The following is a 12,457-nucleotide window of genomic DNA, read 5'->3' as shown; positions in this document are numbered from 1 at the left end:
ATGGCTCCTGTTTTTATTCCTCTCTAGTTTAGGAACAGTACTTCCTACTGTCTCCCCATGGTGTTGAAAGGTCAAATTATCTAATGGAAGGAAAGTTCTTGAGGATGATTACTGCTGTTTTCATTACTATCATTATTGCTATTTATAATAGGTATAATGGAAGTGTTAATATTGGGGCAGGGAAATAAGGGAAAGAGAAGTGGCAAACATCAAAAGCAGTAACTGGCCATGCTGGGGCCAAGGATCTGTCTACAGGAAAGTACTACCTGTTCCAGTAGCCAGAAAATCCCATAGCTTTAGATTCACATAATTTATGGAATTAACTGATCACGGAGTGGATTTTCATGACATCTCTGCTTTGAATTCATGTGAGCAATATGCCAAGGCAGGAAGCTCACTGCCTAATCATGTGATGAAAAAAGCCCCTGACAACTGTACTTTGCGAACTGCTGGTTGTCTCCTTTCTCCTCCAAACTGATCCCAGGTGTGTACGTCTCAGCCATATTTTCTTACCTGGGAATATTTTCCAGTTACCCCAAAATGAAATAGTCCAAAGAAAGTCTCCTGGGAATTGGTCACCCTGTCAAGCCTCAGGGGGTTAAGGCAATATAGCATAAAAGCAAGTATAAAAAAGTAATACAAAAGCCTGGGAAAACTTGTTAAACATCCTGTAGAGAAGGACACATTGCCATTTGCACCCTGATTTTAGAACAGCCAGGAGATTAAAGCTGTGACTGAATTTCCTTCTGTGGCTGTTCCTGTGACTCTAGGGTTGGCTTTCCCCAGCCTTGAAAAGTTGTCCTTGGAGCAGGGAACAAATACAATTTTGCAGACACATCTCCAACTGGTCTGCTTTCCTAGATGGCAAGGAGGGGCAGAGGGAGGGGGCAGAAGGTACAGAAGGTCGTGCAGTGCACAGCAAAAGAATCTGTTAGCAGCAAAATATAGTAACACGTTCCTACACTGATCCATCTGCACTCAGTGCCAAAGGTGGCATTTTTGAGGTGGGCCAGTTCTTGCACCTTTTACCTTTTTGTGAGCGAATGCTAGTCCATAAGATCCCAGTTTGAGGGCTACACTGCAACTACCAGGAAGGGCTGTTTGGAGATGGTGTGTGGGCTCTGTACAGGTGCCCGTGGGAAGGATTAGGGAACAGCTAATGCCACTGAATGTATATCCTAAGGTTTGTAGGGTTCAGGCAGTCCCTGAGCAGCACCTTACCTCAGTTTTTGTAATTACAGCTGTTTCCACAGGCCCATCTCCATTTTTGAGGGATGAGTGGCACTGGGTGAGGAACACTGAGTGCCACGGACTCCATAGCTGTGAGGCAGTGCTCTTTCCTGTGCTGGGTGGCCACATGTTTGAAGCCCCTTACCTAGGCTTTAATGGGCTTACTGTCAAAATGTCATAGAAACTGGGTTTTTAATTACTGAAACCTTGTGAGAAATGTGAGGAAGGACCGTAAGGCTGGAAGCAGGATGGCAAAGCAGGATGAAAGAAAGGAATCCTTGGGTGTGTTTGGGGCAGAGCAGAAGACCTTTCCAGCGGACTCTTTGGCAAACAGCTATTTTTAACTCTCCCTTTGCTAAGCAAATATTAACTCTCAGCCATGTGCAACCACTGGCTTTGTGTTCTCTGGAGAGGGGTGAGCTGTATCAGCTACAGCAGAGGAACAGGGAATGAGTTCTTGTAGCCCCTTGAGCTGATATCGGCCGATAATCACCGCAGACCAAACAGGATCAAGTTAACATGCTCCGGGCCCCAATATTTGTGTCACCTGGTGCTATACCCTCTGTGGCATGCTTGGAATGGATTGTTTGCAAAAACCAAACAGTGAGCAAAGAAGTAAGGCTCTCTGATTCCCAGGAGCACGGGCAGGGTGTGTTCTGCAGGCTGGGATTGGAGCTGGAAGCAGGAAGCAGAGGAAGAACAGGACAGAGTGGTCCCTCAAAGGGCAAGCACTGCTCTGCACCTGCACTGGCATCGCTGTTCTGTAGCTGACCTGGGTGCACCTCGGTCCTTCTTTGCCTGGCCTGGTTGCTGTGGGCTGTGAGCAACAGGAGGGAAAGGCAGGAAAAGGCATTGGTGAGGGATTTATGCTGGCTGCGAACCAGCTGGTTTTCCCTTGTCCTGCAGCTGCTCCTCTCCCTGCCCAGAGGTTCAGTCCATATGTTGCCAATGTGTAGCTGAGAGATGATTTTGGTGCTGTCTCTCTGCTTGCTCATCATAGCTTTTCCACATCTGTTTCCCCTCTCTCTGTCAAACCTGCCCATTGATCCTGGAGGGCTTGGGGTAGGAATTGTCCATGATGAGGTGTTTGTACCATGCCTCTAAAAGCGGGACCTGATACGGCTCAAGGCGTTACCCACGGCAAACACAGATTAGTTCCTTGTCTTGTATATACGAAGAGGGGTGGAGAAAATTTATTCTTAGTTTTGCCTCTTGTTACAGAAAAGATCCTGGAGGCTTCTTGAAGGCCTGAATCAAAGCTGCATCATAGGCCCATCTTTCTTTGTGCATTAGTTGAAAGAAGACTTGATTTTCCCTGCCCCTTCCTCTTTTAAATGTAAAAATCTCTGTGGGAGCCTAACAGTTTTGTGCTTAAGAAGGTGGAAAATTATCTTAAGAGCTAAGCCTTCTTTCCTCCACTGGCTTAGGAATTTAGAGTGACCGAGAGGAGTCAGACGCAAACTCATCCAGGCATGTCTCCTTATCTCTTGGAGCTGAAGCCAGCAATCTGCTTTCCATTCAGTTCTTGCCACTTTTTGCTGAGGGGCTGGCTGCTGAGATTAACCTTGCTCCCAGGACAGGAAACAATCACGCAGGAAATGGAAAGGTGTGGAAGTGTTGCAGCCTGCAGGGTAGTCCTAGGAATGACCTTGAATCCTTGCCACTTGTCAGTAGCTCCCTCCAGCATGGATCCCACTGGCATATCTGCATCTGGATTGCAGCTTTGGTGCCCACAGTCACTGTACCATCTGTACCACTTTCACTCACATCCTGGATGGTCATTAACATGTTCAGGCTGGGTGTGGGAGAAAATGCCTTGTTTTGCCTCTGTTAAAGAACAGATTTACTTTAAAGTATTGGAAAGGTTTCAGAGCACTGCTAACCCTTCAAAACTGTGGAGTTTAACTTGTTCTTCCACTGAATAAAGTTCAGCCTCGCAAGGTGAGGTCATTCAATATGAACCTCGTATGATTACCTGGAATAAATTAGTCTGTCCATTACTATGCTTTGTACTTGGGAGCAGAAATGTTACTGTAGAACAATGCAGAACACTATGAGAAAAAATGCCTTCCTTGCTTCCCTGCAGCATATAGTTTCCATAACTAATTTGGAAACTCTTTCCTTAGCTTGGAGTAATTGTCAACAGCTGAATTCTCTCAAGATGCATGTATGCACCAGGGATGGGGAAATCCAGCAGAGACATGGCTCCAGGGGGAGACCTTTGACTTAACTATTTCTTGATTGAATTGTCTTAACTGCTCTGTCACGATGACACGGAGGTTGGGGACAATGGGGAGGAATTTCTGTCTGCTGCATGTCACTGCCCCCAAATTGTGACATGGCATTAAGGTTGAACAAGGGGAGCAGCATATTCTCTGGAGACATTCAGCAGCTCTGCAACTTTGTTTTTAGGCTTGAGAACCATCTCTGAACTCCACAGGGGATTAAAAATCTCCAACACAAAGCCCACATCAATTCAGCAACTCAATGAGTTTTCTAAACGAGCCAAAATATGCGTGCCCTGCTCTGTACTGGGTGCAATGCATGACTGGTCTGGTGTGGCTGTGCTACACCTCATAGTGGACAGGTAAATGAAACATCCCAGTCTTCCCAGTTTGCAGTTCCAGTTTGGCCAGTGAAAAGTGATGAAAACCTTGGCTGTTGAATTTGCAATGGATACAGTCAGATTTTCTGGTTTAACCCTTTCCCTGGCATTGCACTGGTGCTAATGACCTTGTGAAGAGATGAACCCCAGATTCAATGGAAATGCATCTTTCCACTGGAAAGAATGGAAATGGTTCCAGTAAAATACTTGGAAACAAGAGGTCTAAGGCAGAGAACATTTTTCTGTAATGCTGCTCCCGGGAAAGTCAGGGAGTCCTTGCTTCAGCGAAAGCTGCCTCTCTCTATTCCTTCATGGGGCAAAATTTCTTCCCCTTTCACCCTGTCGGTTCCTATAAAATCTTTTTCAGCAGCTCAGGAATTCTGAACAGCCACCTCCAGCAGTTCATTTGTGATGCTTCTCTTCCCATCATTATAATATCTGACACGAAAAGGGCAGTAGTTTGCCATTGCAGTTGCTGCCGCTTCTGTCAACACCCTGCTCTGCTGGCTTGCTGTTTTTTCCAGGGCATCTCCAGGGGTCCCCCAGGAACTGTCCTAATCTGCTGTGTGGCTCTGCTCTCACCTGTGCAACTGCATACAGTGCGCACACATCTTTGCTTGATCGCTTCTCTTTTTTGTTGAGAAACTTGAGCAAATAAGTTTGCAGCTTAGGAATCACACGTACCATTCATCATAGAAAGGACACAAAGATGGAATAATCCATCTTAAGAGCTGCAGAGAATTTGTTGTTACAAAAGCTCCTAGAAGAAAGGGAAGAGAGGAATAAATGAAGAAAATTTCTTTAAAATAATCAAGAAAGGCTTTCAGTTAGACAGTGTTCTCCAAACCTACAGTAACCATAGTGAGCCAAACAAAAGGCAGTAGTAGTAAGTCTTATGTATCCTTGGTGATCTGCTTAAGCAACTTCTTGCTTTTACAGTAAGCCAAAAAAAGGGGGGACACATGGGTTTGAAGTCTCCTGCAGGATCTATTGAATGACAAGAAGCCTCCTCTAATGCAAGAAAATGGTCTGGAATGTTCATGCAAAGCAGGACCAGGGGTGGCCTTTGGGATTTTCAGCAAAGGGCAGTGGGCATGGAAGGCTTTACTGCAGAAAAGACAACGGAAGGACTGGAGTTTGCATTAGCCCAAGGAGACTGTGGAGGCCTTTTGAAGTGAGTGTATTTCAGGAGAGGCGAGCTTGGCAGGGAGCTCCTTGTCCTCTCCTTCCAAAGGAGCCTGACAGAATGGACCAGATGGGTTTGTGGCAAACAGGAGAAAGAAAGAGGTGTGTGGAAGATGCTGGAATCACGGAAGTTTGATGGGATTTCACAAAAAGCAGGAACCATGCTGTTGACGGGTGGTGGAACACACTTTGGAAAGGGATGCTTTGCTGTTGCATGGTTCTAATTGGCATGGACTATCCCCAGGGTTAGAGCCTGTGAGCTAGGGATTTGCAGAGACCTCTGGAATAAGAGCCAAGATTTGGATCATCACCACCCACAGAGTGGTCACGCATTAATTAGATAGGACAGAGTGAGGTAGAACAATTGTGTCCATTTCCAGGTGGGAAATTGAGGCATGGAAAACAAGAGCTTTTATGCTATTGACGTGTTTTGCTGTACAGATGCTCCTGCTGATTTCAAGGAGAGGGGTTGTTCTCCCCTCCTGGCACTGCCTGGGCTCTGTTCACAGCACCTGCAGTAAGACCGGCCATGGAATCCAGCCCCAAAGGTTCAAAGCCAGACTGATTTTCATCTATTCCTCCACGCTGTGCTTGCCAGAGTCACCTCTCATAACTTGACTTGGCAGAGCAGTTGGCCTTATCCAGCCAAAAGGAAAAATCTTCAGTCCCTGGCTGGCTCCCGCTGGCTCCTCCTGCTCCTGATGGATGAGTGACAATCATTACACCCACAAGGTTTGCTGGCTGCATTTCACCTTGTTTTTCTCAGCTTAAATAAACTGTAAGAGGTCCTCCTGGCTATTGATTGACCCCTTGCACTAGCTCATGTAGCTTATGGCCATCACATTTTTGTCACAAGTGATTATTGAGGGTGATTTTGGCAATGCTGTGGCTGCTCAAACTACTCCAATTGCACACCAAAAACAACAGACTGCATTGCTGGCTCTGCCCTGGCCGACTGACAGCACTGAGATCCACTGGGGATTTAGGGAACAGTGGAAAACTCACCTTCCCATTTCCTCTCATTCGGGATCTGGTGCACAGGGTGAGTTAGGCTGCTCAGAGCAGGGAACCACAGGCAGAAGTGGTCCCCACCTGGTGTTATTTGGCTGCTGTGGTGTGCACACATCTCCCATCCTTGACTCCGTGCCTCCAGCACGTCCCATCCTGGACTCTGTGCACCCTCATGCAGTGAAGCAGGTGTTCATTTAAATAGGTTACCTGCATGTTGAGGTTTATTTGCTTTGTTGATAATTGTTACACTGCGATAGAGCTTTGTGTTTATAGTGCAGCTTGTTTTGTTTGAATCACTCAATCCTTCCCATGAAATATCACCACTCCTTAAACACAAATATTTTTAGAGGCATACAAAGAGGAAGAATGGACATGGAGCATCTGAGCCTTGCTTTGGGAGACAAGGCCTTGTTTCTGGACTTTTGACGGAACCTTATGAATCTTTTTGCCTTTTTTCTTCTCTGAGCAATAGTACCACATCACGGGCCTGTTGTGAATGTTTTATTCCAGGAACTTTCAGGAATTTGTATCCAGGTAACCCCAGCTGGATAGATGACAGATGAGAAGGCTAACAGGTTAGTAACAGATGAGAGAACTGTGTCAACAATAAAATACAAGTCCACATCTCCATTTATATTCTCTCTACGTCTGTAAGTAATATGGTTTTGATGCTGCCATCAAAAGCTTCCAAAGGCACAATGTGGGTCTGGTTTTAGGTCTTGCTCGTGGACAGTTTAAGTACACAGGAGCAAAGAAATTCACGTTCAGCCTCTGGAGTTACTTGCAGATGACCCGACTCATGCTAACAAACTTTCCTTAAAGGCATCCTTTACTCTGGTCCTTTGGCTGGCTGCTTGGCTTCACAGGCTGCAGTTTAAGAGCCCTTGGTGTAGGGATAAGCTGGAATGCATCAGGATTTGAAGAAAGATTTCTTTCAGAGCAGTTAATAAGGCTATCAGTCTTATCAGAAGTATTGCTGGGTTTAGTCTTCCCTGGAAGTGTTTGATTTCACATTATTTATAAAGGTGAATATGGAAGAATCCAAATGTCCATTTTCACTGAAAAAGGAGAAAAAGAAAGGTCTAGCCCATGTTGTTGTAAAGAGAACCTTAAAACAGTGTTCCCGTGAAGTGAAAAATCTCAAATATATAAATACAATTGGAATTATTAGATGATAAAGAACAGATCATGATTCTGTTGATTTTTTAAGGTTAGGGTTCATCAAGGCACAAGTTAATACAAATGCTTGTGATGAGTATCACAGCCTTTGAAGTAGCTGGTATTTGTTACAAGAGATATTTTTCCAAGCAGGACTTTTCTCCATTGTACGTGCTGTAACAGAAAACAAAAACAAACTGAAAATCCCTTCTCTTGACTACATCACAAGTTAATCTAAGTCCTAGTACCCCACTATTGTATTTCATTGAAATGATACCCACCTGTTCTGCTTTAGAGCAGCAATAAACTGCAGCAATACTGCATTTTTCGTTTGTTATTTATTTATACTGGCAGCAAGGGCTAATATTTCATCTCTCACCCTTCCTGGTAATTGTGATACAAGGCTCTTTATGGGAAGGCTCATTCCTGTGGTTTTATCCATTCTTAAGAAGAAAAGAAAAAACTCATTCATCAGTGGAATGACTTCCTGGTAAGATGAATGACAATGATTTTTACCTACCTTTGTAGGGGGGTTGGACACTTTATTGGCTGGTGTTTGGGGAAGTCAGATTTTACATTTTAGAAGGTACTTGGGCTGGAATTCCTTGGTTTAGAGGAACAGACCGTCTTTGCCTGCAAGAAATCACCATTCAACACCGAAACTAATGCCCTGGTAAGAACCTGGGCAGTGTGTCTGCATGTGCTGAGTTACATGTCTGGGGCATGGCTCAATTACACGCTGCTTGGAGTGACTTGAAATGAAAGCATCTTCCAGAAGTATGCGTGCAATTTCACTGCTCCGAAAATCGCACCCCTGCAAATAGCAGCCCTTCCTGCCTGGATCCGAGGCTGAATCCAGTCCAGACACATCTCTTTGTCTCAGTAGGATGTCTGGGAAGGTGAGTGCCTGAAAGAAGAGGTTATACTTCTGCTGTGCCAGGAGATGTTACACAAAAGTGTGGGTCCCGTGACATCTGCTGACACAGGTCACAGCCTCTGTTGAGAAGGGACTGCTGGGTGCTTTGAATAGCAGATTTTGTGGTGGCAAGTTTTGCAAACAAAGTAATTATCAGTTACACTCAGAGCCAGTAGCACTCCCAAGTCTCCTGAAACTCAAGATTTGCAGTGCCTAACCTGGCCCTCTGCTATGCTAGTGTATGCCTTTGCAGAGAGAGTGCATTAGTGCACAAGGCTGCGATGTAGAGATCCTGGGCCAAATTTTCTTGTCCTCTGCCTTGTCACTGACTTCTTTCCAGACTTGGTGTATTTTTGCTGGCCCCCGGATGGGGAGTCACTATGCCGTGTACATGATGGGCTGTACAAAGCAGACGGGAGTGCCCTAGGAGTCTCCTTCTAGCCTTGCCACTCCATGGCCTCGAGCAGGCTGCTTACTTTCTCATAAAATTCAAATAATTGTCTACTGTCTTTATAGCTGAAAAACCCTACCGAGATGCTGCACGTCATTAATTACCTACACCAGAGTGTTCCTGCTTAGCTGCTGGCCAGTAAGAAAGAAGCTGTTGTTCATCAGGCATCTGGATCATGAAGGGGAGCTTGAACAAAAAAAATCACATCCAAACTCTTCTAATCCTGGCTTTGCCCTTGGGCTGGTGCCTGAGTGCTCTTATCAAGAGGCGTTCCATGGCTGTTTTGCTGGCTTTTACTGCTTCCAAATACCAAAGACCTTTCAGGCTTATTCTAAACAGTGCTTCTTGGCAGAACTCATCTGGCTGCTGATTCCAAGCTCTCATCTATATGAAACATAGGGGTGGGAAGCACAGACCTCTGTGTGAACTGGCTGACAAAGGGAGACCAGGATTTTTTAATCCAGGAGCAGAGTTTGGGGCTGGTAGATGAATTTCTTCAACAGAAACACACACTCAGCTCTGCAGGTGAAAGCCAAACCATGTCAGGCATGTCTCACCTTTGCCTTCTCCCCTCTCTCCTGTGCAGATCGAAGAGGGAGGGAAGGCAGACTCCCTGCCATCCAAGCTGCAGGCTGGTGATGAAGTGGTGAACATCAACGAGGTGGAGCTGAGCAGCTCCAGGAGAGAGGCCATCTCCCTAGTGAAAGGCTCCTACAAGAAGCTGAAGCTTGTCGTCCGCAGGTAGGAAAGAGCCACACTCGTTCCCTGCCTTGCTCCTGCCCCACAGGCCACCCAGCCATTCCCCTCACTTCTCCAGCTGGAAGCCTATGGCTTGGCCTAATCTTAGCACAGGGCTTGCTTTGAGCACACCAACATGAGCCCAAGGGCAAATGTGTGTTCTTTTCAGGCAATATTTCTAGAACTCCTTTGTCACTGATATGTCCAACACCCAATTCTGTTGCACTTCTCCCCTGCCACACGACACTCCAGGATCCCTGTTCAGTGGGGCACAAGCAGTCCCATCTTCCTCCCAAGTGCCCAGGGCTCCCTGCGAAAGGGTGACCGTTCTGTACATAGCTCTTGCCTCGTTTGCCGCATGTTGTCACTGTTGCTGTGACAGCAGAAAGATTTCCACTGGCCTCAGCAAGATTTGGAGCTGTTTGGTGTTCTGCAGGTGGGTGATAGAGGATTTTGAATCAGAGATGTTTGGGTCTGGAGTTTGTTTTGTTTGGTTTTTTAAAACCTTAATAGAAATGCTCCTTCTATGTCTTTTGCTGTGGCCATGTCCAGTTTCTTTCCGTGCCAGTTAAGTGATAGCTGGTATCACTTTATGGAGTGCTCTGTCCTCAATTTCCACACTTACCCAAAAGGGAATCTAGGTAAGGATCAACACAGCTGGGGAGCTGTCATTAGTCAAACAAAAGGTGTCATTTTGGGTCACTGAATTGGAACGGCTGAGTAACATCTGAGTGGTGATGCATGAGCTGGGCAGGTATGACCAGCTCAGACACCCTCCTGCTCTCTGGGCTGTACTTAGTGCTTTTGCTGACTCTATCTTGTTGTTTAACTAAAGCATCTTTAGGTAACCTTACAGCAAATTCTGAATATTCATATACAGAAGTGTTATATGGTTTGTGCACCCATTGGGAGAGGATTTGCAAAAGGAGTTTGCTGCAATTTGAGTGTTTTCCAAAAATAAATGGTTTTTACTTTAGGCCCATGTAGACTGCAATCCAACTGTACTGACTGAACAAAATGTTTTATTCAAACTGACTTAGCAAAACTGTGGAAACAGAACCTGTTTGTTTTGTAATGTAACAGTTTCTCTGCATTTTTTTTACATTCCCAAGACCTTTTTGCCTTTTTTCCCCTCTTTAATGGGTATTCGAGGGATTTTGATGTTCTTCTGGTTTGGATTACTATAGTGAACACAAAGAAAAATTGGTTGGGAGTCTTTCATGGCTTCATTTCATCACCACTAGAAGGATCAAGAATGTACACTGCTAGAGGTATTACATTCACATACCATCCCCTTGCCAAGGTACTTTGAGTCCTTCATGCGCATTTAAAGCTCAGTGATAATCCATAAATCTAAAACTGGAAAATTGCAATTAAGAGCTAAGAGCCCAGCCTTCAGGTAATTTGACACAGTCCCAAATGACCCTGCAGTGCTGGCATGAAGGCAGCAAAAACCAAAAAATGTGAGGTCCTGACTGCTCTGTGGGCAGTGGGATTCTCTCGATCACCAGAGATGGTGCCAGACTCAGCACACTGGCCAGGGTAGAAGAAGAGATTTTGTCTCCAGTTCTAGAGAGTAGGAAGGGACAAAATAAGGATTCCAGAGGAGAATGGTGAGAAAAGAGGAAAGAAGTGCAGATTACCTTGACCCCAGACAGAACGAGTTTAGCCATTAAGCCTGCAAGGTAAAGGCAGCACTAACCTGCTTCCCACCTGGGGTTGGATTTGGTTGGTTGGACAAGATGATGCTTTGCAGTACTACATAATCTGAAAATAAATTATTTTTGGAATGCTCGTGATGCTGATTTTTGTAAATTTGCCATAATGATTGAATTAAAATGAATTAGGGTTGCTTGCTACAAGTACCAGCAGTCTGAAAACTTCCTGACCTGTCATTTGTGACCTGAATTTTTGGTCAGTGTGTTCAGTATTCACAGAAACTCTTCCTTATGGAGTGACACAAACTCCCACAGACATGGACTTTATTCCTTAAAAGTCATATACAAACAACAGCAAAGTCTGCTTGGTGTACGTGGTTCTGGCTCTTTGCAGAGCATATTCCAGGTCAGCATGTTTTTGAAGGTTTAGTTGTTTGTTTTTCAAATGAAAACCTCAGAAGTTCTCTGTCATGGTGTGGTGGTGACACCAACCATCACACCAGACAGAAAGCACACATTTTTAAAATCAGATGTATTCTGTCATAGTCCACATAGCATACTCAGGTTGCTATTTAATCTTGGTTTTTATTTCAGGACAAAGGTAAGCCTTTAGTACTTAAAGGGTGAGCCTCTCCGTGTGTTACTAAGCAAAAATAGATGTTACAACATCTTGCAGGTCTGCAGCCTGGCTGATGCAACGAGTTGGTATTTCCCTCAGAATGCCAGAACTGATGTGTCATCATCAGTCTTCATCAGCTCAAGTTTGATTGATCAGTGTAACGGAGGGAAAAAGTGGGAACAGTTTCAATGAAGGGAATGTGAAGGCAAAATTAGGGAAGATTCAGGGCGAGAGGAAAGGCTAAAAGGCTAAAATAAATAAAGATAAAAATTAGCTGTCTCACAAGGGTATTTCATATTAATAAATACCGATGGTTTAAATTAAGTGACCAACACCAGAGCATTTAGTACATGAGGACCATAGTCTGCCTCTCACTCCTGTGCAAATGTCCTGCTGTCCTCAGGGGGGAACTTGCAGGAGGAGAGACATGAAGCTGTGAATTTATACACTTTTTGCTTCCTTGCTCACAGACTTATAGTAGGGCAGAGGCAGAGAATGACCTAATGAGCCTGAGTGTTAAGTAAATCCTGTGCCTATTCCTTGAGAGGATGCTTATTTGGGAGATAACTGTTGAATAGTTTTCATGGATGCTCTCTAGCTGCATTTTGTTTGTCTCGTCCCCAGCTCAGAAGCCCTCAATGACAGTTTTCAAATGTTCATTTTTCTCTTCTTCTTTAATACAGCTACTCACATCTCCCTTGTTTCAAAGGCTGTTCCCAAAGCCAGGTCGTGCCTCTCTGCCCATTCCTGGCTGGCTCCCTGTGCTTGTTTTGCCCATTCATTTCCAGGACAATGTGTGTGTGTTTGTTCATTCCTGTACACCTCAGGCCTGCAACTGGTGTGCTCTGAGGGACCTTGCTGACACTCACACTCCATTGTGCTGAGC

The 12,457-nt window shown here is 45.0% G+C and overlaps 1 protein-coding gene across 4 annotated transcripts in view; it reads left to right on the top strand.

Moving 5' to 3' along the window:
• SHROOM3 (shroom family member 3) overlaps nt 1–12,457 on the top strand; it is a 118,862-nt gene that overhangs the window by 29,903 nt on the left and 76,502 nt on the right. For all 4 annotated transcript variants that reach the window (XM_032110339.1, XM_032110341.1, XM_032110337.1 and 1 more), the window contains one exon: nt 9,143–9,297. In XM_032110339.1, coding sequence (XP_031966230.1) covers nt 9,143–9,297 — 155 coding nt within the window. The remainder of the gene's footprint in view (nt 1–9,142; nt 9,298–12,457) is intronic.

This window comes from Corvus moneduloides, chromosome 5 (genome assembly GCF_009650955.1).
Source record: "Corvus moneduloides isolate bCorMon1 chromosome 5, bCorMon1.pri, whole genome shotgun sequence".
Taxonomy (NCBI): domain Eukaryota; kingdom Metazoa; phylum Chordata; class Aves; order Passeriformes; family Corvidae; genus Corvus; species Corvus moneduloides.
Note: the sequence above shows the minus strand (reverse complement) of the source record. Positions and strands in the feature narration are given on the sequence as shown.